We start from the raw sequence: 24,836 nt of genomic DNA on the forward strand, positions 1-24,836 counted from the left end.
ATGATTGGGAGAATATGCAGTCACCTACCTTGACGATATGGCCATATTTTCGGATTCCTGGGCAGAACACCTGGAATTTCTACGAAAAGTCTTCGAGCGCATAAGGGAGGCTGGACTAACTGTTAAGGCTAAGAAGTGTCTAATAGGCCTAAACAGAGTGACTTACTTTGGACAGCAGGTGGGTCAAAGAACTATCAACCCCCTACAGGCCAAAGTGGATGCTATCCAAAGTCAAAGAAACAGGTCCAATCCTTCTTAGGCTTGGCCGGATATTACAGGTGATTTGTACCACAATACAGCCAAATTGTCACCCCACTGACAGACCTAACCAAAAAGAAACAGCCAAATGCCGTTCAGTGGACCGAAGAGTGTCAGAAGGCCTTTAACCAGCTTAAAGCAACACTCATGTCTGACCCTGTGCTAAGGGCCCCAGACTTTGACAAACCGTTCCTAGTAACCACAGATGCGTCCGAGCGTGGTATGGGAGCAGTATTAATGCAGGCAGGACCGGATCAATAATTCTACCCTGTCGTGTTTCTCAGCAAGAAGCTGTCTGAGAGGGGAAAGCCACTGGTCAATCAGTGAAAAGGAATGTTATGCCATTGTCTACGCTCTGGAAAAGCTACGCCCATACGTTTGGGGACGGTGTTTCCACCTGCAAACCGACCATGCTGCACTTAAGTGGCTTCATGTTGCCAAGGGAAATAATAAACTTATTCGATGGAGTTTAGCTCTCCAGGATTTTGATTTCGACATACAATACGTCTCAGGAGCTTCTAACAAAGTGGCTGATGCACTCTCCCATGAAAGTTTCCCAGAATCAACTGGTCCAAATCGTCCTTGAGATGTGGGAAATATTGTTAGTCTTTATACAGTTAAAAGTATATTTAGAGATGCATGTGTCTTATTAACTCTGTTTTCTCCTAGAGCTCCAGGAAGAAATCACAGCCAGTGTTTCACCCTATCTGCAATTTGTGGGGCGTGTCATAAATATAAAGGGAAGGGTAACCACCTTTCTGTATACAGTGCTATAAAATCCCTCCTGGCCAGAGGCAAAACCCTTTCACCCGTAAAGGGTTATGAAGCTAAGGTAACCCCGCTGGCACCTGACCCAAAATGGCCAATGAGGGGACAAGATTGTTTCAAATCTGGAGTGGGGGGAACAAAGGGTTTGGTCTGTCTGTGTGATGCTTTTGCCGGGAACGGATCTGGAATGCAGCCTCAGAACTCCTGTTAAGTTAGTAAGTAATCTAGCTAGAAATGTGTTAAATTTCCTTTTGTTTAATGGCTGGTAAAATAACCTGTGCTGAATGGAATGTAGATTCCTGTTTTTGTGTCTTTTTGTAACTTAAGGTTTTGCCTAGAGGGATTCTCTAAGTTTTGAATCTCATTACCCTGTAAGGTATTTTCCATCCTGATTTTACAGAGGTGGTTCTTTTACCTTTTCTTTAATTAAAATTCTTCTTTTAAAAACCTGATTTATTTTTCATTGTTCTTAAGATCCAAGGGTTTGGGTCTATGTTCACCTGTACAAATTGGTGAGGATTCTTATCAAGCCCTCCCCAGGAAAGGGGGTGTAGGGCTTGGGGGGATACTTTGGGGGAAGAAGTCTCCAAGTGGTCTCTTTCCCTGTCCTTTGTTTAAACGCTTGGTGGTGGCAGCATAGGGTTCAAGGACAAAGCAAAATTTGTACCTTTGGGGAAGTTTTTAACCTAAGCTGGTAAGAATAAGCTTAGGGGGTCTTTCGTGCAGGTCCCCACATCTGTACCCTAGAGTTCAGAGTGGGGAAGGAACCTTGACAGAGCCAATGTGTGATTCTCCCCCCCCCCCCGCCACAACATCGATGGGGCCTTTCTCAGGCACAGCCCTTTGCAGGACCCATGTGGGTGGGACGGGGGGGAGGTTTGTGCCCCTGGGTTGCTGACTCTGTGCTGAATGAAGCAGGACTTCGCTGGAGCTTTCCTTCCTCTGGGAATCATCCAGTGCTTGGCTTTGCTTGGAGGAAGAGAAACATGGCAGCATTAAGGGCTCCTAGTGAATGGGGCAAGGGTAGGGCAGTTGGGGTTAGGGGCTGGCTGGTCCCCAGGAGAGCAGGGGCTAGGAGAAGCAGCTGGTGAGGTTTGCAGGGGGACTCTGTTTTTGTGGCTTAAGTGTTTTTTGCTCACAGAGCGCCAAGATCTCAATAGCCCAGCCTGTGCCTTGCTGCAGGGCAGTGAGCTGTGGTGCCTGCAGGGACCCAGCTTAAGTTTGGTAGCTTTTTCTGAATCCAGCTCCCTGGGGCGCTGTCAAAACCTGGCTTTGGTCACCTGAACTCTGAGCAGATTTTCCATTGCAATTTTATTGTAGGGGGGGAAAAGTCAGCACCTCTCCTTCTCCCTTTCCCCTCCTGATTGTCCCATCCTGGTGCACAGCTCTATCCTCCCACCCCGCCTTTCCCCTCCCAATCTCCCCCGCCCCCTCAATCTCCCATCAGGTTTGCTGTGACGTTCCCCAACCTGAGAGAACGGTGCTGTTTTAGTGGGGCGAGGGAGAACCCAGAATCGTCCCGGCAGAAGTGTCTTGGGGCTGAAACCCAGCACGCAGGCTGTGAGCCACGTTCCATGCAGGCTTATTCCTCAGAGACTGAAAGGCACGTGTGGTCCACCTTGGAAAGGTGAAGACCTGCAAGTCCCAAGCTGCTACCTGGTTAGTCCTCCTCCCATTCTACTGTACCTGCCCTACGGTGCTGACAGTTTTCCCACCTTAGTGCCTTTGCCAACTTCCCACTGGTTAGGAAGTTGAGACTGAGCCGGGTCTGGATGTTTAAAAGCTGCTCCGTTGACTCTAATCTGGCTGGAGAGGAAGGGTCAGGGCTAAAACCTTAAATAATTCTGGATTGACTCTCGGTGCTGCTTCCTGGGACTCTACTTCCATGCTTTGCTGCCGTTCTGACACAGTGGGCTGGGAGGGGATGTGATCTCCTGCATGGACGGGTGTGGGTGCAAACCTGGATCTTCCACTGTAAATGTTGGGGACAGGGAAAGAACTGAACTGAGTTTCAGCCTCTTTTTCCTGTTCTGGGTTCCCTTGGTGCTTTGTGTTTGGGCTCAGTCATGTGGGTTAAGCAAGGGAAAGATTGCACAGCTTTTCTCAGTCACTTCTCGGTTTCTTCCCTTGTGTGGCTCCAGGTCTTTACTGGTAGTTAGATGGAGTCAGTTTTCCATGGTGGCCGTAGCAGCTGCATCAGCAGCTCGTGATCTGCCCTGTCCCTCTGAACCTCCTTCAGTTCCTTTTGTGACTCGTGTCTCTCGGTCCTTGGTTTTTGTCGAGTCAGCGATTCCCAGGCCAGAAAGGACCCTCATGACCATCTAGTCTGACCTCCTGTATAGCACAGGCCAGAGACCTGCCCCACAATCATTCCTAGAGCAGATCTTTGAGGAAAAACAGCCAAGCTTGAAAATTGTCAGTGATGGAGAATCCACCACAACCCCTGGTAAATTGTTCTAGTGGTTAATTACTCTCACCTTTAAAAATTGACACTTTTTATTTCCAGTCTGAATTTGTCTAGCTTCAACTTCCAGCCATCGACTCATGTTAGACCTTTCTCTGCCAGACTGAAGAGCCCATTATTAAATTTTTATTCCCCAAGTAGGTACATAAAACTGTGATCAAGTCACCCCATGTCTTTGTTAAGCTAAATAGATGGAGCTCCTTGAGTGTATCACTCTAGGGTGGGTTTTCCAATCCTTTAATTATTTGCATGGCTCTTCTCTGAACCCTCTTCAGTTTATCAACATCCTTCTTCAGTTGTTCAGCACCAGAGCTGGACATAGTGTTCCAGCAGCGGTCACACCAATGCTAGATCAGAGGTCAAATAACAGCTCTACCGCTGTACCCGGCTGATACATCCCAGGGTGGCATGAGCTCTGTTGGCCAGAGCCTCACACTGGAGCTCACATTCAGCTGATCATCCACTCCCATCCCCAAATCTTTCAGATATGGCTGACGTTCTTTGTTTGTAAATGTGTACATTTACAGTTAGCCATATTAAAATGCATATTGTTTGTTTGTGCACAGTTTACCAAGTGATCCAGATCACTCTGTCCGTAACCTGCCCTGTTCATTATTGTCCACTCCCCCAATTTGTGTGTCAGCTGCAAACTTTATCAGTGATGATTTTATGTCTTTCTTTCCGGTCATTAATAAAACTGTTAAATAGCGTAGGGGCAAGAACTGATCTCTGCACAACCCCACTACAAACACACCCGCTCAATGATGATTCCCATTTACAATTACATTTTGAGACCTTCAGTCAGCCAGATTTTTATCCATTTAGTGTGGGCCATGTTAATTTTATATCGATCTAGTTTTTTAATCAGAATGTCATACGGTATCAAATCAAACACTTTCTCTAAATATATTACACCAACACTGTTGCCTTTATCAACCGAACTTGTAATGCCATAAGAAAAATGTCAAGTTAATCTGGCAGGATTTATTTTCCATAAACCCATGTTGATTGGCACTAATTATATTACCTTCCTTTAATTCTTTATTAATTGAGTCCCATATTAGCTGCTCCATTATCTTGACCAGGATCGATGTCAACCTGATACTGGCACAGCATTAGCTTTCTTTCAGCTGTCTGGATCAGCATCACCCTCATGCTCAGTGTGACCTGCTGATAGAGAAGCCTGGATGCAGGTGGAGAGTCTTCCTGAGAGGTCCAGCAAGCATCTTTGGGAAGCTGGGGCATCCATTGCCTGCCACCTTTTCAGTCAACCACCCAACCATAAGGCTGATGGTGACTTCAGACGCCTCTTGACCTCTCACAATGCGCTTTAGGACTGCTGGTAGTTGCTGCTTTCTCAGTGAGGTTTAAGCAGAGTGCTGAGCCCCCGGATGTCTGAGCAAATGGCAAAGGCTTCACGGCCAGACTGTTCTCTGCATTCCTGACTGGTATCGTCAGCGTGTTTTCAGTTGCGGAATCAACAGTGTTAAGTAGGAATGTCTTTTTCTCTGCATGGGATGCCAGTAGTCGTCACTTCCCAGCTTCAGCCAGTCCTTGTGCATTAATATCAATGTTAATTATTTTTTAGTTTGCTTTTAATCTTTCCTCCAGTTTCTCACAGCATTTAGGAGTGAGTTGAGAGCTGTCTGGAGGAGGATATCCAGGACAGAGTGCTTGAGGCGTTTCTCTGTCTTGCTCTTTGAGCTGTCTTGAAGGTTGCTTTTAGAATAAAAGGCCCCAACTGTGTCATGAAATTCAAATCTTTGTTTTCACTTTTGACCCCACAGCCGCCAATTGATCTCTGCCATTTTGGGGGTGAAAAGCATACAGAACTCCTGAAACACACTGGTGCTGGAGAGCTACTTGAGGGCCTGGAGCAAAGGCCAGCGTCTCAGGGACATATTTTGATGACTGCCTTGAAAATCTCACTTGCAGGGTCACCAAACTCATCCATATTCTGCTTTCGCTTCAGTAGCAAAGATTCAGTCCAAGGCACATTTGATCTTGGAGGAGCCAAAAAGCCTAATTTTAGCAGATTGGAGTGAGTGTGGATCCTTTTGCTCCTGCTCCATGGTGGTTCCTGGAGGTGACTACATTTTGCCTTCAAGGAATGAGCTGCTGTCACTGGCTCGGTTTGTCCTCCGTTTCCTACCGCTCCCTTCGACTTCAGCCAGGCTGAGGCTGGTGAATTCACTGGTAATCACTAGATGCTGATTGGCTGTTTGATCACAGCATTCACACGGACTGTTGTTAGGATGAAATAGGCCAACGAGTGACTGTCCAGCCAGGTTTGTGTAGAACTGCACTATCCAATTCCTGGCCCCATTCCAGATCCTAACAAACGAAGCCCCTCTTGTGGTTCACAACTCCACCCTCTGCCCCCCACTTTTCAACAGCCAGGTGATTCCCTGCACTTGCCCCTCTCTCCAGTGGCTCCACCCATCCCCTTCCCCTCTGGGCTTTGTAATCCCCTTCTTACCAGGAGGGGCCTCGAGCCCCTTGCTTTTCTCATCACTTCCCGCTGAACTCTTCCGATCAGTTAACTTCCATTCACAAAATGAAGTACGCCCCTGTTCCTAGTGTTCAGCCCTTTCAGATGCTCGGTCTAGTCGTGGCAATGCTCTGGGGGGCTGCTCCCACCGTGAGAACCTGGGAAAAGTCTCCAAGAATCCATGGCGGCTGTTTTCATTCTGGGCCCCTCTGGTGTCATATGAAGACAGGGGTAAGGCGGTTCTTGTGTCTGCCTGGGCATCTCCAGCCCTTAGCCTCGTCAGGTGCTTTGAAGGTAAGAATTCACTCGGCATGGCAGGTTTGTGAGGGCCTGCCTGGGTGAGGATCAGTGGGGTTTTGCCAGGCGTCACTGATGAGGACTCTTCGTCCTGCCACTATCTGTGTGTCTGTGTGGGGATTTCATGTGGACCAGTGACCCTCTGGTCTCCCCCGCCAGCCCTGAGAGAGAGGAGTGTTGCACCCCATTCGGCTGGAGCATAGCTGTGCCAAGAGCGCCCCTGGGAGATGAACCTCTCCGAGCCACGTCTGAGCATGGTCTAGGCCTGGGGTTCATCAGCTGCTAGATCCCCCTTCTCCCCACACAGCAGGTTCCTCCCCCTTGTCCCCGGACAGCAGTCCCATTTGGAACTGGGTGGGTACGTCTGGGGTCCCGGCCGGGGGCTCTCTGTGCAGGGCTGAGACAGCTGGGCAGGCTCCGCCTAGCTCTGCCCAAGGGTTATTCTTGGATCCTTTATCCCAGCTGGTTGAGTGGCAAGTCCTTGGAGTGATATTTGGCTCCTGTTTGACTGATTAACGCCAAGGCCAGCAGAGGGCTTCACTCCGGCTTTGCAGGGCCCTAACTCCTCTGGCTTAGGCTGGCATCTGGCAGGGCTGGACCTGCTCAGCAGTCAGTGCTCCAGGACCTGCTGCAGGGAATGTTCCCGCTGCGTGCTCAGGATGGCCCCAGGGCTGTGAGGGTGCTGCACCTCTTGGCTGGCCCAGACAGGATGGGGGAAGCAACGATGGGGGAAGCAGAGGAGGGTCGTGGTGATCAAGGATCCAGTTCTCTAGGGCTTCCCATCTCGAACCTGCCCTGTAGGTTACAGACGCTCCCCTACTTTCCCAGCTCCTTTAACAGCCCCTCCCTGCGCTTTGAGTCTCTGCGTCTGGTACCCGAGGCCAGCCGTTCATTCAGCACAGCCGCAGGGCAGACCCTAGGCGTGCTGTAGCCTAAGTACCAGGTGCTTCTCCAGGCTCTCTTCCGGCAGGCCGGAGGAGCTACCTTCAACTATTCTCCTTGCCCTATGAATGTGCAGAGGGCTCGCTCTGTCTGGCAGAGAAATCCCAGTGTGGATTTCAGTGTCACCTGTCCTCCGCTTGCAGGTGACCTGGGACCCTGTTCCTGCACGAGTGACCTTTCGCTGGGTGTCTGTTCGCTCTCCCCAGGAGGATCGCAATGGAAGTGACAGCATCGTCCGCAGCTCTCTGCCTTCCCGGGGCAGTGCCGCACTGGGACAGGGCAGGCCCCGGCTGTCATCTCGTTAGTTACCATCATTGTACTTCATGGCAGCTTTTCCCCTCTTCTCTAACCAGATCCCCATCCCTTTCCTGGCCGCTGATGAAGGGGGAAGCTCCAGCATCCCACTGGCACTCAGCCAGGTCTGGGCGCTTCCAGATGCGCTGCGGGTAATGGCAGGCCAAGAACGTGACCCAGGTCTTCTGTTTCTCCGACACCTGACGCAGCAGGTGCGAGCTACCGGTGGCTGTTCAACGTTCGTGTCGGCCTCTGGGAACTCTGTGTCCCGACCCGGGACAGTGCCACACTGGAGAAGACGTACCACGTTTCTCTGTAGGCACCCGCGAGGCCCTTTGGGTTCTCTGTTCACCCCATTTTGTCTTTGCATTGCTCAGAGGTCAGTCCTCGGCTTGGAGAGCGAAGGACAGTGGCAGGCACTGGTGTAGCTGATTCGGTGGTGCCCCAGTGCAGCTCTAGGAGGCGCTGTTCTGCAGTGGGAGGGGGTCTTGGAGGAGCTGTGAGATTGTGATAAATCCGCAGGCACTTAAGAGTCCGGGTGTTAATCCAGTATCCTGGCCATGGGCCAGCTGGATTGATGCCATTTTTCTGGCCTACAGTTTCCCCCTCCTCTCCTGCCTGAAACTGCTGGGCCAGTGCCCCAAGGTGGCCGGCCATGGCGGGCGATTCCTGCCCTGCCATGTGCTTTATGGAAGAAGGCCCCGAGACTTTGCCTTCCGTTCCAGCAGTGATGGGAGGAAGCCCTGCAGAGGGAGACCCTGAGTCCTTTCCTCTCGGGAGGACAAATCAGGAGCTGTCTCGCTGACTCTGCTTGTTGCTAAACCTGCAGGGGCCTGTCTGCGCTGTTTGCAAAAGTCACTTTAAGTTTTAAAAAACAAATAAAACTGCAGCCCCTCCCTGCCACTTTCGGGTTAACGTACTTCCCAGGTGGGTTCACAGCTGGGGTGGCGACTGGTTTGTGGTGTGTTGAATGAATGCTGTTGGCTGGGAAGGGATGGGCACCTGCCTGTCCCCCCTCTTGGTGGTCCCCAGGGCCCTGCAGAGCAGGGAATTGGGGGATGGTGGGGGTGAGGACAGCAGAGCACAGCTTTGTGGGCCTCTGATCTGCCCCCGGTGCAGGTTTTCCACATGGGGCGAAGAGGGGACCCAGGGCGCCCAGAACCTGAGGCCTGAAAACGCAGCCACACAAGTGTGTCCTGGCTAGGTATAGAGCCGCCGTGGAGCGTGGCTGCCGTTGGTACCCCAGAGACGTTCCAAGCTCTTCTGAGCCAAGGGGCCTTGGAAATATTCTGGTTAATTGACCTGCCGCCAAGCCACGCACGTGTGACGTTTACAAACGAGCACCCCATTGCTGCCGGGGGCGGCCTGCGAGTGGGGGGCGTGTGCCGCCCTCTGGGCGGGACGCAGGACCATGACTCTCAGCACACTGTCTCGTCTAGTGGATGCCCCCCCCCCCCCCCCCCCAGTCACACTCCCGGGGTGGGTGCGCCTGGGAGGGGGGCTCTGCATTGACCCTGCCGTGCAAGATGCTAGCTGCAGCTCACCTGCCCTTGCACAGGTCCTGTAGGCCAGGCAGGCTCCAGCCCTGGGCATGTCAGCCTCTTGGTTCCCTGAAGGATGTGCCCCTGCTGGCTGGGCTGGTGGGTGAATCATTTGCCCGGCTGACACTGTTTCTGCCTGGAACTCCCTGGGCAGCTTTTGCCTGCTGGGGGTGGATGTCAGCACAGCTGCCCCAGCCCCTACTCCAAGCGCTGCTGGGATCCACTGGTCTGCCAGGGCAGGCAGCGTGAGCTGAGTCCAATGGCAGGGATATCCAAGCGTGCTAGACAGAGGGCAGCTCCTGTCGTGCCCCCCGGAAACCTCCCCAGAGCCAAGCCTGGGCTGCTGGCTGCATCTCCCTTGTGTGGTTACCCCAGCCCTTAGCCTGCATTCCTGCCCTCCAGGGCTCCTAGCCCCGTGGAGCGGGCACCTCCTGGGCTGATGCCCAGGCCAAGTGAGAACTTGGAGTGAAAGGGCCTGTTGGGTCCCATCAGGCCCTTCCCAGGGGCTAGTGCAGGATTGTTCCTCTTCTGCAGTGTGGCGAGGCTCCTACCCCTCCCGGGAGGTAGGGCCGAGCCTGGTGTTTCTCTCTCCAAGCTGGGAAATAGCCGCTGCTATTGGCTCTGGACCTTCCCGAGCCTGCCCTGGCTCCTGGCCCTGTGCCCTGGCACCAAGACTGTCCCTCCATGGTGCTAGCACCTTTCTGCTGTTTGGCCGAGCTGCTCAAGGGTCTCGGCCTTGCTTCCTGTAATGCAGGCCCCCCAATCCCTGCTGCTGTACGGTGAGGGTGAACATAAGAATGGCCAGACTGGGTCAGACCAGTGGTCCATCTAGCCCAGCATCCTGTCTTCCAACAGTGGCCAATGCCAGGTGCTTCAGAGGGAATGAGCAGAACAGGGAATCATCCAGCAATCCACCCCCTGTCACCCCTTCCCAGCTTCTGGCAAACAGAGGCTGGGGACCCCATCCCGGCTAATAGCCATTGATGGACCTATCCTCCATGAACTTATCTAGTTCCTTTTTGAACCCTATTATAGTCTTGGCCTTCACAACATCCCCTGGCAACGAGTTCCACAGGTTGACTGTGTTGTGTGAAGAAATACTTCCTTTTTGTTTCTTCTAAGCCTGCTGGCTATTAATTTCATTTGGTGACCCCTAGTTCTTTTGTTATGGTAAGGAGTAAATAACACTTCTTTAGTTACTTTCTCCACACCAGTCATGATTTTATCGACCTCTATCATATCCCCCCCTTAGTCATCTCTTTTCCAAGCTTAAAAGTCCCAGTCTTATTAATCTCTCCTATGGAAGCTGTTCCATACCCTGTTCCATTTTTGTTGCCTTTTTCTGTACCTTTTCCAGTTCCAGAGTATCTTTTTTGAGATGGGTAGACCACATCTGCACGCAGTATTCAAGATGTGGGCATACCATGGATTTATACAATGTCATTATGCTATTTTCTGTCTTATTATCTATCCATTTCCTAATGGTTCCTAACATTCTGTTCATTTTTTTGACTGCCGCTGCACATTGACTGCAGTTTTCAGATAACTATTCACAATGATTCCAAGATCTCTTTCTTGAGTGGGAACAGCTAATTCAGACCCCATCATTTTATATGTATAGTTGGGATTATGTTTTCCAATGTGCATTACTTTGCATTTATCAACACTGAAATTCATCTGCCATTTTGTTGCCCAGTCAGCTAGTCTTGAGAGAGATTTCTTTGTAACTCTTTGCAGTCAGCTTTTGACTTATGTTTCTTGAATAGTTTTTTGTATCATCTGCAAACTTTGCCTCACTGTTTACCCCTTTTTCCAGATCATTTATGAATATTTATGAACCTCACTGGTCCCAGAACAGACCCCTGGGGGACACCACTATTTACCTCCCTCCATTCTGAAAACTGACCATTTATTCCTACCCTTTGTTTCCTATCTTTTAACCAGTTAATGATCTATGAGAGGATCTTCCCTCTTATCTCATGACTGCTTACTTTGTTTAAGAGGGTGAGGGACCTTATCAAAGGCTTTTTGAAATTCTGTGTACATGATGTATCTATTGGATCCCCCTTGTCCACATGTTTGTTTATCCCCTCAAAGAATTCTATTAGATTGGTGAGGCATGATTTCTCTTTACAAAAATCATGTTGATTCTTCCCCAGCAAATCATGTTCATCTGTGTGTCTGAGAATTCCTTTTTTACTATAGTTTCAACCAATTTCCCTGGTACTGAAATTGGGCTTACCGGCCTGTAATTGCTGGGATCATCTCTGGAGCCTTCTGTATAATTGGTGTCACATTAGCTATTCTCCAGTGATCTGGTACAGAAATGATTTAAGTGACAGGTTACAGACTACAGTTATAGGAGTAGCAGCCGTGTTAGTCTGTATTCGCAAAAAGAAAAGGAGGACTTGTGGCACCTTAGAGACTAACCAATTTATTTGAGCATGAGCTTCCGTGAGCTACAGCTCACTTCATCGGATGCTGTAGCTCACGAAAGCTTATGCACAAATAAATTGGTTAGTCTCTAAGGTGCCACAAGTCCTCCTGTTCTTTTTGAGACTACAGTTACTAGTTCTGCAACTTCACATTTGAGTTCCTCAGAACTCTTGGGTGATACCATCTGGTCCTGGTATCACTGTTTAGTAAGTTCATCATCAATTTGGGAATCTCCCTCACCTCCTCAGCTGTGAAGACCGATGCAAAGAATGGCAGAGGGGAGCATGGCCCTAGGTGCCCATGCAGAGCACATGCTGTGTCATTGCCAGCCCCCCCAGAGGCCGCTGATGCAAGGCCCTGTTTACATGCTGCCCTGAGCCCCCGGAGGCTTGATGCCAGGCGCCAGCTTGGCTGAGGAGCTGAGGCAGTGCATCTGTGAGAGCTGCCAGCCCAGCCGCTTCCTGGAAGGGGCCAGGGCCATGTGCCCTCTTGGGGGGCACCTGCAGGGGAGCTGGGAACTGAGCTCAGTGTGGGGAGCGGACCAGGGTGTGACACAGAGCAATGGCTGTAAGGTGAAATGAGGCAAATTCCCACTGGAAATCGGGCCAACTTTGAGCGGTGGTGCGTTGGCACCAGGGGCCGTGGTGGGTCAGGGCTGGGTCTCTTTTGGAAAGCTCTGCTCTAGCTCAGCAGGCCTTATTCAGGGGGCTGGGCTGGATGGTCCCAGTGGTCCTGCCTGGCACAGACACACTGGGCACACAAGCTTCAGGCAACCAGGCTGGAAAGGGAGCATGGGCAAGTGGTTACAGCACAGGAGTGGGACTCGGGAGACCTGGAGTCTGTGACCTGTCAGATGAGTTCATGGGGAGACTTGGGGTGCATGCTGGGTGGCCAGCAGGGCGGCACCTGGTGTTTTGCTGGAAAATGTTTGGAAAGTGGTTGAGTGCAAAAGAGCCCAACCCAAGCTGGCAGCCAGGGTAACCACCCTGATCGCCTGTCCCAAAGGCTGGCCCAGTGCCCAGCCCCAAAAGAGCTCATTGGTGACCCCAGGCTGCCGGGCAAGCTGCAGTGCAGCCCTGTGGGGAGGGACACGTGGATCCTGGCCTCCCTGCGTCTGCTCTGGCTTAGTCACAGGTGCATGGGCAGAGTCGAATGACTGACACCAGGCCCCTGCGCTGAGCTGCCCCCTCGAGCCCCAGCTGCCAGCTGGCTAGTGCCTGCAGAGGAGCCTAAGCAAATATTAAGGTTGCGGGGACGTGGATCTGATTTTAAATGGGTGGTCTGCTGGCAAGCTGCCAGCCTGACCCCTAGTGCCTCCCTGGCAGGCTGCACCAGAGGAACACACAGCCTGTTCCCAAAGCAGCTGCTGGTGCATCTTGATGGAAAGCAGGGGGCTGGCCACATTCCCCAGCTAATGATCTGCTTTCTGCCCTCTTCTCTGGCCAGTTCCTCTGTGCTCGCTTCCCAGTGGGCTCGGGGGGCCTCCAGCCTGGTGGCTCTGTGCAGCCCTGCCCATGTGGAGGAACTGGGTGGCGGGGGTGGCTATTGATGATGTGTTTGATCAGGCTGAATCAGGCCAGCATCCTTAAAATATTAATCAGCTTCCTCCTCGCCAGCGCAGAGCTCTGCAGAGTTCCAAAGCAAGGGCAGGGCCGGTGAGCCTTACGCCAGGGCTGTCTGCTCTTTCTCCTGCCTTGCTTGCTGCCTGGGGGATGTGCAGAGAGCGACTCCCCGCTGAGCGCCTCCTGCCGCCTTAGCCATGGGGAGGCTGCCTGCCAACCACCACATCCCACACTGATTCTCCAGCGCTGCATCTGGCTCTGTCTGCTGTTAAAGGGACACTGCTGGGATTACTGCTGCAGAAAGCCAGTGTGGGAGAGGCTAGACCTCAGGCTCTGAGAATCCCTGTCCCCCTCTCCACGCTGCTACCTGCAAGTGGGCATGGCCTAGGTGCCACTGTGAGAGCCCCACCCCCTGACTGACATCACCACAAATCAGGAGAACAGCTCCCCACTCCCCCACCAGTGGTTAACCTCCTTGTGTCTAGGACGTTTAATACAACTTCCTTGTAATTTGGACTGCTTGCTCCCTCTCCATTGCTCTGCAGTTGGGGCTTGGGCCCTGCAGGTATCTGGCAGCAGCTGGCTCGGAAGCTGTTGTTGAATTCAGGGCTCTTGCTGGCTCTGGAGGGTTTGCATGGGAATGGGGCAGTGATGATCTGTCCTATGGAGGTGAAGCCAGGCCATAGGGTGAAGCGCATCTCCCCCAGGGACCACAAGGAGAGAGCAGTCTGTCCCCTGTCCTAGAATAGAGCCCTGCAGCAGGACTGTGGTCCCGCAGGATCCACTGCTATAATAGCAGGAACGGGTGAAATGTACTTTGTTGTGGGCAGGACTGAGTGGACAGAAAAACCCACAGACTGATATTTTGTGGGAAAACAAAATGCAAGTGCAGGTACACCTGCTGTTTAAGTTGACCTTATTATCTATCACTTAGTTTGAGCCTCTTTTTAAAATTTATTTCTGTGGAAAAACCTAGTGTAGTGAGCAGTTTTCCTGTTAAATGTTCATCAAAAAGCAATAATCATTCTGACACACAAATGACTCGAATGGTATATTTCAAAGTTCCAGAAACGGTCCTTAAGTGGTTGTGACAGTCTGTATCCCTACGCTTACCCCTTTTTACAAAACTGTAACGGATTTTGTACAAAGTCCAAAGTGAGATCATTTGAAAACTCATAATTTGCTGATCGTTATTGTCCTGGTAAAATATGTGGCAACATATAGTTATAAGATTCTATTGTATGACGTTACTGAGACATGATCCAAGTTTAGAAAAGCAGGCATAAACCAGTGCCTCAAAGGCAAACTGACAGCTCAGCCAGGTATCCACAAAATCAAAAATGGAGTATTGTCTGGTTAAGTGACCATTCTTTGGCAGAAAAAAGGGCGAGAGTGAGAAATTTACATGTGGGCAAAGAAAAAGCTGGAGGTTCCCATCCCCTCAGACCTTCTGTCTCCGGAACCTCAGCTGGAGAGATTCTCAAAAAGAGAGCTATAAAAAGGGAACAGATGCCCCAAAATGCTCCTCCCTTTCTTGCTGCTTGTGATGTCAACAACACCTGAAGGACAAGAAAATTAACACTGAACTGGGGGAGGGGTCCTGGCTGAAAGGTTTCCAACCAGTAAGACTGCTAGAGCATGTGGTGAGAGAAACCTTTGCTTTGAATTCATTTAGCTTGTAAAGTTAGGTATTAGATGTGTTTTATCTTTTTATTTTCTTATAACTAATTCTGACTTTTGTACCTCTTTACTTGTAATCACTTAACATCTATCTGTGTTTTATTGTCTTATCTAAACTGGTGTGTGTTTGGATTCAAGTGTTTATGAAACTCGAGATAACAAGGATTATGCATATAATTTTCTATTAATGAAATGGTGGACTTCTATGAGCTTGTATTGTCTAGGAGGGTGCTGGGCAGTACGAGATGCACATGGTTGGGGGAAAGTCTGGGACTGGGATTTTGCTAGTGTTGCCCTGCCATGTAATTCAAGAGTGGGTTGGCTACAGCACTCGTACAGTATAGCTGGGAGTGATTTACATGCTGGAGGCTGCCTGTGAGCAGACCAGGAGCGATTGCTCTCAGCAAAGTAGGGTAAAAGGCACCCCAGGTTGGGGAATTGAGGGGACTCAACTGTCCATCAGTCCAGACTGTATCCTGGGGAACATCACAGCAGTTTAAAAATTCCAAATTTTTTTTAAAAAACAACTTAATTTTTATAATCATTAACAAAAATCTGCACCTTTTAAGGCAAAGTTGTACTGCAATTCGTTTATATTCCATGGGATATACACACGACAGCCATTTGACAGCCAACTTCAGCAACGCAAAGCAAGCTTTTTTCTTTTTTTTAATAAAGATTTTAATACTTATAATTTAAGCAAGGGCTAGAAAGAGCTCTGATGCCTGTTATAACAGGAGTTAAAGTATTTTTGTACATGGTTTAGGCAAAATTGGTTTATTCAGTTAGTGGTAAAAATGGTCTGAATTCCGTTTATATTGCTACTATATGAACCGGCTGTTGTGTTTTTAGCAGCATGGGAGAATCTGTCTCTCTTGCGGATTGGGGGGAGCGTTGGTTTTCGCCGGTGGGAGCGGGATAAAAATGCAAGACCCAACACAGGAGTGGGTGGGTATTGCGGGGCAGGATTGAAACCAGTCCCACGCAGGGCTCTGCCCTAGGGGAGTAGTAGCTGGAGTCACGGGATCTGAGCTTTGGACAGAAATGGCCTTTGTATGTAAAATGCTAGAAACTCGAGCAGGGAAAAGCGAGAACAGATGCCTGCTCCACTCCTCGGGCAGCTCCTTGCAGCACGGTGTCTCCAGGGTGTGCCCTGTCCTGGGGAGACTGTCTCCCAGCCCAGCAAATCTCCTCCTGCCAGGGACTGCTCCCTGACAGCCTAAGTTTTCCTTCGCTTGTTTCAGCCTCACCCCCATAGCACCCCAACGAATCCCTCTCCTCCGTGTGGTGCCCACCCAGGTGTTCCTAGGCTGTTCTCACACCCCTCGGCTCCCCCGCCATCACTGGTTACCCACGTGCCGCCGATTTAGTTCTGTTGCTTTCTCCTCCTGAGTTGATCTCAACCATCTTGCTGAGCCTCAGGGATCCTGGGGATGGAGGGCATGGGGTACTGCCCTGTCCCCAGGGAGTGGCATTGCCAGTGTCCCTTGGCACTAGTGGGTGTGTGAGGCCTGGGATTGCTCAGCCTGTGCCCCTTGGTGGGCACACCTGCAATGGGGGCCAAGACTGGGAGCAGTAACCTCCGTCTTGCTCAGCTGGTCGCACAGGCAGGGAGATTTGCCATAGACCATGGCAGTGTCTGTACCAGCAAGGGCAGTTATCCCAGCCTCGGGCCCGTGTCTCCCCTATACCTGTGCTGGAGAGTGGCCTGTGGGCATGTGCCTTGGAAGATGGCACTGCGTGGCATTTGCTGGGCCAGTGAGCCAGGCTGGGAATGGGCATGCAGGGGGTTAGGGCAGATGCCACACCACGGACCATCAGGAGAGGGCCCGGGGCGATGCTGTGCCAGGCTCTGCCGTCTGGCTGACAGCGAAGGTTCAATCCGCCTTATCCTGCAAGATCCCATAAGGCATCCTGGAAGGTACTGTGTGGCAGAGGAGGCGGTGGGGCTGGGCACTGGGAGTCCTGGGGGGGTTGCCCTCTGCCCCGGCTTGTCTGTCATTAACCCAACTTTGTTGCTTTAATAAAGAATTCCTGTAGAGCGAGGTAGGTCTGAGATTGTCCCGCTCCCCTCCCTGTGGGAGGAACAGCTCTGCCAGGGTGCTGCGGCTGCTGGTGCCTGGGCAGAACTTCACAGCCTCACACAACAGCCTGCCAGGCGCGTCCCAGGAGCTGCTCGCAACAGGGATGTGGCGGCTGGCCTCCTCCCTGTGTCCGTGGAGGAGCTCAGCTGGTCCAGCACCTCGCGGCGGGTATTCCGGCTCCCAGCTGGGCACACAGGAGGGGCGCTGCAGGACTCCCACAATGCACTGGATTTGCACGAGGCACCAGGATCCGTCAAACGGCATCGGGCCGGGCCTCCTGGCTGAACACTCAGCAGCCTGGGGTGTAGCCACAACCAGCCACCACTTCAGGCCAACGCTAGGCAGCCTGGGACAAAGCCACAGGGTCGGTCTGTGCCCAGCAGCAAAGAATTTCCCATCTCGCTCATCCCAGCCCCGTTTCTAGCCTGAGGGATGCTACTGCCTGGGCTTTCCCTGCAGGACCCGTCTCCAGCACGTGGGACAGGGGAGCGCACTCCTGGCGGCTTGCAACCCCATGGGAGCACCGCTTTGCCCACTGCAGCTGCTGTCAGCACCCTGGCCCTGGTGTAGGGCTGGGAAGGACCACGCAAGGTAAAGGCAACTAATGGCCGTGTGTCCCTCTCCCAGTTGCCCAGAGCAACTGGGGCACTGAGGGAAACTTTCCAGCCACCTGCTGCGTGGTGCCTCGCCCATGCCAGGACCCCCCTTGCCGTGGGAAGCTGAATGGGGAGACGCACCTGAGCTCAATGGCTTTAGGCTCAGCTTGTTGCCCTGGAAGGAGGCTTGGGGAGCGAATGCAAACCCCAGACACAGATGGCTACAGGTGGGTGGGGTGTTGTCTGCAGCTCCAGCTGCTCCTGCAGATGCCAGGGCTAGAGCGTGACACAGACTGAGCTGCTCAGCAGGGGCACAGAACAGAGCCCCCTGCCCAGCAAGCTGCCCCTGCTCAGGGCATGGAGGCTACATAGTAGTGCCAGTCTCCAGGGCGTCTTGGTGCCTCCCTTTCTCCTCCCAGCATCTGGCAGTCAGAGGCCTAGGGGCACCCAGAGCATGGGGTTGTGTCCCTGACCATCTTGGCTAAAAGCCATTGATGGACCTGTCTTCCATGAACTTTGCTAATTCTTCTTTGAACCCAGTTATACTTCTGGCCTTCACAACATCCCCTGGCAAGGAGTTCCACAGGTTGACTGTGCGTTGTGTGATGAAATACTTCCTTTTGTTTGTTTTAAACCTGCTGCCTGTTAATTTCATTGGGTGACCCCTGATTCTTGTCTTGTGTGAGGGGGTAAATAACACTTCCTTATTCATTCTGCCCACACCAGTCATAATTTTATAGACCTCTATCATATCCCCTCCTTCATCTCTTTTCCAAGATGAAAAGTCAGTGTTTTGTTAATCTCTCTTCGTATGGAAGCTGTTCCATACCCCTTTTCTGTACCTTTTCCAATTCTAATCTATCTATTTTGAGATGGGGCGACCACATCTGCATGCAGTATTCAAGGTGTGGGCATCCCATGGAATTATACAGGGGTATTATGGTATTTTCTATCTGATCTGTCCTTTTCCTAAGAGCTCCCAACATTCTGTTCGCTTTTTTGGCTGTGGCTGCACATTGAGCAGATGTTTTCAGAGAACCATCCACCATGACTCCAAGATGTTCCTTGAGTGGGACCAGCTAATTTAGACCCCGTCATTCTGTATGAACAGTTGGGATGATGTTTTCCAGTGTGACTGACTTTGCACTTATCAGCATTGAATTTCATCGGTCGTTTTGTCGCCCAGTTCAGTGAGATCCCCTTGTAGCTCACAGCCCAAAGCGTTTTGCTTCGGGATCAGTGGAGGGCTTTCCCACTGCTGCTTTGCAGCCTCCTCTGGGGTGGAAGTAACTGCAACATCCCACAGGTTTATGGGACAGGAGGGTCTGGAGTGGGCCCCATCGTGGGAGGTGTGCGGACCTCAGGCACGAGGAGGGCATTGCACAGAGTACAGTGTCCCTTCTACAAGCCCAAGATTCAACCGGGGGGTCAACCCTTCCCCCTCCTCTTCCCTTGGGGGCAATAGCTCTGCCCTGCCCCCCAGGTGGCTGGATAGTCCCTGTATGTGCAGGCATGGCTTGGGAATGGGGCTCACGTACAACACTCTGGCAGACAGGAACAGTGAACGTCCCGGGGGCAGGGAGAAGCCCCATTGTGGGGTCTGGGGGAGCTGGGGCCAGGATGCAGACCTGCCCAGTGAGGGCTGAGAGCTGGGGAGGGGGCTTATCAGTGACTCTTGTCCCCTGTGCAGCTGTGGCCGAGGATCCGGTGAGCACAGCTGGGCGGAGATGTGACGCTATCTACAAGGGCTTTGCCGAATGCCTCATCAGCCTGGGGGACAGCATGGCCCAGAGCGTCCAGAAGCAGCAGCAGGACAGGCAGGAACTGGACACCATCTGCAGGTGAAAGTAGCAGGGTCCCAGTCTCCCAGCAGCTGCCCCCCAGACAGTGGGGTTTCGGCTGTGGGGCAGAGGGGACAGCACTGCGGGGCTGGGGGGAGAACTCTCGGCAGAACCCTTGGGACCTCGGGTCGAGGGGCCCAGCCAGGGGGAAAAGGGGGCAGGTTCCCAGCCTGGCTGCGGGGGCGGATCCTGTCAGCAGTGGGGGCAGGGGACGGCAGGGAACCCGGGGCTGGGAGGAGCCAGCTGGCCTGTGTGTGGAGGTGGAGTCCGGGAGGGCTGATCTGCACAGGGCCAAGTCTCATCCTGCTCATTGGCCAGGGTTGGGGACTAGCCATGGGCACTGGGCTCTCTGCACAGGGAGGCTGGACAGCTCTTTCTAGAGCAGGGGTGGGCAAACTGTGGGCCGGATCCGGCCCCTCAGGGCTTTGGATCTGGCCCCTGGGATTGCCCCCCGTGGTGCCGCGGGCCCCGCGCCACTCTCAGAAGCGGCTGGCACCAAGTCCTGGGGGTGGGGGCAGAGGGGGAGGTACCTGGAGGCACAGCAAGGGCAGCACACGGAGCCCTGTGCCCCCCGTGCCCCAGGGGCTGTGCAGGGACGTGGTGCCGGCCACTTCCCAGCGCGGCGTGGGGCCAGGGCAGGCAGGCAGGGAGGGAGCCTGCCCTGGTCCCGGTGCACACTGCTGCCACCCCGGAGCCGCTTTAGGTAAGTGGTGCCAGGCCAGAGCCCCATCCCCCTGCCCTGAGCCCCCCGACACACCCCGCACTCTTCCTGCACCCCTGCCCTGAGCCCCTTCCTGCACACCGCACTCCCTCTCACATCCCAGCGCTGCATACAATTTCCCCACCCAGATGTGGCCCTGAGGCCAAAAAGTTTGCCTACCCCTGTTCTAGAAGATCTGCACTAGCCCAAGGAACCATGCCAGGCAGGGAGGGGCTGGCCAGGCTGGCTTTGGGGTAGGGCAGCGGGGACTAGGCTAGTTAGGGGCAGGGTGGTGGTAGGGGATCAAGCTGGCTAGGGGTGGGCCAGGCTGGTTAGGGGCAGGGCAGGGAAGGGAGGGAGTGGCTAGGGGCAGGGTGAGGGGGGGATCAGGCTGGCTAGGGGTGGGGCAGGGCCAGGCTGGTTCTGGGCAGCGTGGGTGTTAGGGCTTCCCTGCCCTCCCTTGCTTCCTGTGACACAGATGGAAAGCAGGAGGCTGGAGGGGGAAGCGCAGGTGATGCGATGTTGGTTAGGGTTAACAAACGAGCATAGCCACAGTTCTGTACACCAGTAGAGATTTGTCCTATCTCCTCCCCCGCCCCGCAAGCACCTTCTTAGTAGGCTTAGTTATACCTGTAGTTATCACCCCAGTCCCACCCCTTACAATCTGTGGCGCTGTTCTGGTTTGGAGGGTTCTGAGTCCGGGGGCTTCGGTACCACCTCTTTTGCACCCCTGGGTGGGCAGGGAAGGAGGTTGTACACTGCCCAAGGTCCCCTTTTCTCTGGTTTTTAGGGTTTCTTATCTCCCCCTTATCCCTCCCAACTGGCTGCTTGCCCTTGTCCTTGAGAAATTCCCAGCATCACGTAAGCTCTATTTCTTCTTTTCTCATTATACTAACGAACCCGTCTGGCTGGGCAGAAGCAAAACACTGTGTCTTTGTTCCTTGTTTACGTGTTCATACGGGTATAAGAATATTAAAAATCAAACGGACAAACCCAAAATTCTATCTCCAGGCAAATACACAGGCCTAAATGCTCTGTTACCATCACGAACAGTGGGGCCAGGCTGGCTATGGGTGGGGCAGGGTGGGGCGGGACAGGGCCAGGCTGGCTATGAGTAGAGTGGGTCAAGGCTGGATTGGCTATGGGTGGAGCTGGGCTGGCTAGGGGCAGGGCAGGGGTGGGGCTAGCCATGGGTAGGTCCGGGCTGGCTGGGGGCAGGGCAGGGGTGGGGCTGGCTATGGGTAGGTCTGGGCTGGCTGGGGGTGAGGTGGAGTGAAGCAGGGCTAGTTATGGGCAAGGCAGGGCTGGCTAGGGGCAGGGTGGGGCGAAGCAGGGCTGGCTAGGGGCTGGGCTGGGCCGGGCCAGGCTGGCTAGAGGTGGGGTGGGGCTGGCTAGGGGCAGGGCCGGAGTGGGACAGAGCAGGGCTGGGCTGGCTATAGGCATGGGGGGCCTGTCAGTTGGTGTAACACACAGATCGCAAGGCCTGATCGCCATGGACCCTTCTGGCCTTTGTCTCTGACTCTTCCCTCTCCTCGGCCCAGGTCCTGGGACGACTTTCACACCTGCGCCAGTGGGGTCTTGTCCAGCTGCCCTGATGAAGCTGCTGCCATCTGGGAGTCACTGCGCCAGGAGTCCAGGAAGATCCAGTTCCAAGGGAACCTGCATGACCTGTGCAGTGCACGGGCCAGGCCGCCTGGCAGCGTGCGGGGCTCAGCTGGGGACGAGACTAACAAGGAGACCCTGCGGGGCTCAGCCTGGCTCCCTCGGCCCAGCCTGCTGGCCGTCCTGCCGCTCCTGGTGCTCACATCACTGCTGATGCCCTTCGTCTAGCCAGGGAGCCGTGGCCAGGCACCCCCTGCCAGCACCCGGCACAGATTCTCGCAGGGCTGGGCACCAGCTCTGTGAGAGAGATCAGGGTTAGTCTGTAAATCCCCTGCGCCAGGAGCTGTGGGCACCAGAGCCTGCTGCCCACATGGTGTTTCCAGCCTCTTTCAAGCCAGCTGGGGTCTATGGGACAGTCAGAGGCCGGGTTCCCCTGGCACAGCCTGGGGCCAGGGGCATTGTGTCCCATGGGGCGAATGAGGCTGGAGCCCCCGGGGTCCTGCGTTTCCAGGGAGATCTGGACCACAATCACTGAGCTCCCCATCGCCCTGTGCACACTGCTCTCCCTGCAGAGATCGGCCTGATCCTGGCCCCACTTCCCTCGGTCCTGCCTGCACCGGCAGCTCTCCTGTGCCCCCCACGCCACCCAATGGGGTTGCTTTTCACCTGGGCCTGTCTCAGTCCCCAAGCTGGATCTTTGGAAACATGCTCAGCCCATACTCCTCAGGCTGGCTGCCCCGGGGCACCAGGGGCACAGAGCACCCGCCCTTCCTTTAATTAACACCACTGGACTTGGGGGGGCGGGGAAGGGGTTGGCTTTTACTGCCACACAAATATTCTTTAGTTGACTTAAACGTAGACACATTAGATGTCTTCAAGTCACCAGGGACTGATGAAATCATAGACTATCAGGGTTGGAAGGGTGAAGTCATCTAGCAGAACCAATCCCCAATTTTTGTCCCAGATCCCTAAATGGCCCCCTCAAGGATTGAACTCACAACCCTGGGTTTAGCAGGCCAATGATCAAACCACTGAGCTATCCCCACATGCGAAGAGTGACCAAGCCCATGTGGGTGTTGGGTCTGCCTGTCCCTGAAGGCCGTGCTTTTATTCTCTGTGCTGGACCCATTCAGATGTATCTATATTTATATTAAAAGACACTTTTACATTTCACTCCCTGTCTCTCCTGCAGTGATGTGTGTGTGGCTGCCACTTGCCTCTGATTCCCTGGCCCTGGGCGGAGCAGTCGACATGCTGCAACTTTTGAAAACCTTTAAAGCCCTAAATACCTTTGGCAGCCTGGCCCTTGCGTCCTGGGGGGACTGCGTCCAGGGAAGGCAGCCAATGCATGAGATGGTCCCACCCTAGGAAGAGTCTGTGTGGGAGCGGTGCCCAAGGCTGGGTGGCAGGAGCTCTGCTCCCTTGTGCAGGGCTGGGGTTGGCCTGCTGGAGAAGCGACCCAATTTAGAAAGTGGAAGGAGCAGGGGACCCCTGCTGATTAGCTGGAAGTGGGGCGATGCGCCAGGCTTAGCTGCGGTGGAAAAGGGGGAGTAGGCCTGGCTTTGGACGGCTAAAACTGATACTAGCGTTGTTGGTGGCTCAGCCTGTTTGGGGTACTGGGGCCTGGAGAAGAAGCTGGCGTGGGGGTTTGCAGGGCTGGGGGAAGTTCGTGGCATGGGGAGGATAGGGCCAAGGTCCCTGCCTTCTCCTTTCCCAGGGGTGGGAGCAGGGAGGGGGTGGTACTGTACCTGCACCACCTACCCTGAGGCTCCTGGAGACAGCAGCTGTGGGGTGGCCCAGCTCCCAGGACATCTCTAAGCCAGGTGGAGAGAAGTTCTTGGGGTGCAGTTAATCAGGTCCCAGCAGGTTTCAATGCCCCAGGGAAGCACATCCCAGAGCGTGGCTGCCCCTGGCCTTTCAGCTCCTGCCCCCAACTCTGGCATGCTCTAATGCCAGGTGCAAAGGGCCTGCACTGGCCCATCCAAATGGCTCTGGGAGGCAGCAGGGCAGTTCCTGGAGCCACAGTCCTCGAATGGGAGAGGGCTGCTCGCTGCAGGTGGGTCCATGAAGCCAGAAGTCCAGCGCCCCCTTCCCACCCCCAATGCTGGCAGCGGCTGGGGTCCTGGTGGGAAGCAATGACAGCATTCTGGGAAGAGCTGGGCCCTGAGGGGTTGAGCCCTGCTACGATTATTTCCCCTGCCAAAAGGAAAGGCACCAAGTCTGAGGCCCTGGCAGGGGTAGCGAGCCCCCGGCCACAGCACATGCGCCTCCCCCCACAGGAGCCAGCGACCCTCTCCCAGGAAAATTTGGAAGTGCTGCTGCTAAACGCCCATGCCTGGAGCCCAGAGGCAGTGCCGGGTGGCCATGGCCAGGCTCTCTCTCTGCCACATGACTGCCTCTTCCTCTCACCCTGGGCCCTCCTGTTCACTGGTGCCAGGCTCCAGCTGCTTGAGGGGTGTTAACCCCTGGCAGTCTGATGCTGGGTCAGGGACCTGCCTACCCCCTGGAGCTCAGCTGAGATCTGAGACAGGGTATTCGGGGAGGAGGCTGGGTCACTGCCTGCCCTGTCTCTCCCACATGGGCCTACAGAACAAGAACCCCCGCTAACCCCAGCAGAGGATCTCCGCTCCAGCCCCATCACTCCAGCTGACACAGACTTGCTGGTGCCCCTGGCCCTGGCCCGCAGGCTCTGGTCCATGGGGGCCAAGAGGAGCGGTGCTGTAGGGGACAGAGTGGGCATCCTAGTCTGGAGTTTCTGGCTGCCTTGGGCAGGATGTTGTGAGCTGCGGGGAGAATCTCTGGCTCTAGCCAGTCTGGGGTGGGGCCAGCTAAAGCAGGGTGGGGGGATAGTGGGGAAGGGGCTTAGAGCTCAGCTCAGCACAAGGGCTGACGGGTTGATTGCCCACTCTGGGGTCACGTGGCTCCAGGTTGGGCAGGTGCCAGGGCTGAGTTAAGGCTGTCTGTGGAGTCTGAATTCCCTGACCCTGCAAACGGCAGGAACCCAGCATTGGCCGGCGCCCTGGCCACTGGACTATTTCCCCGCCAACCACCCAGGTAGGGCTGCCAGGAGCTGGGACTGCAGCCTGGCTCCTAGTCCGAGGTAAGCCCCATTAGGGCGTGAAGTTCATCACCCTGGGGCGATGCAGGAGCCATGTCCCAGTGAGGGTGCTGGAGCATGGCCAGGAGGCAGGGAAAGCCAGCCAGACCCGTTCCCCTCTCCCCAGGCGGGAGCATGGCCTGGGCATACCGTGGGAAGTCGGGGATTTGTGCTGCAGCGTGA

The 24,836-nt window shown here is 54.0% G+C and overlaps 1 protein-coding gene across 1 annotated transcript in view; it reads left to right on the plus strand.

Moving 5' to 3' along the window:
• Nucleotides 1-21,784, plus strand: part of NRN1L (neuritin 1 like) — a 32,601-nt gene extending 10,817 nt beyond the window's left edge. Inside the window, exons 2-3 of the mRNA XM_077830731.1 lie at nucleotides 19,104-19,254; nucleotides 21,496-21,784. Of these exons, the coding sequence (XP_077686857.1) occupies nucleotides 19,104-19,254; nucleotides 21,496-21,784 (440 nt within the window). The remainder of the gene's footprint in view (nucleotides 1-19,103; nucleotides 19,255-21,495) is intronic.
• Nucleotides 21,785-24,836: the final 3,052 nt, after the last annotated feature.

Source organism: Eretmochelys imbricata, chromosome 12 (genome assembly GCF_965152235.1).
Source record: "Eretmochelys imbricata isolate rEreImb1 chromosome 12, rEreImb1.hap1, whole genome shotgun sequence".
In the NCBI taxonomy this organism is placed as follows: Eukaryota; Metazoa; Chordata; order Testudines; family Cheloniidae; genus Eretmochelys; species Eretmochelys imbricata.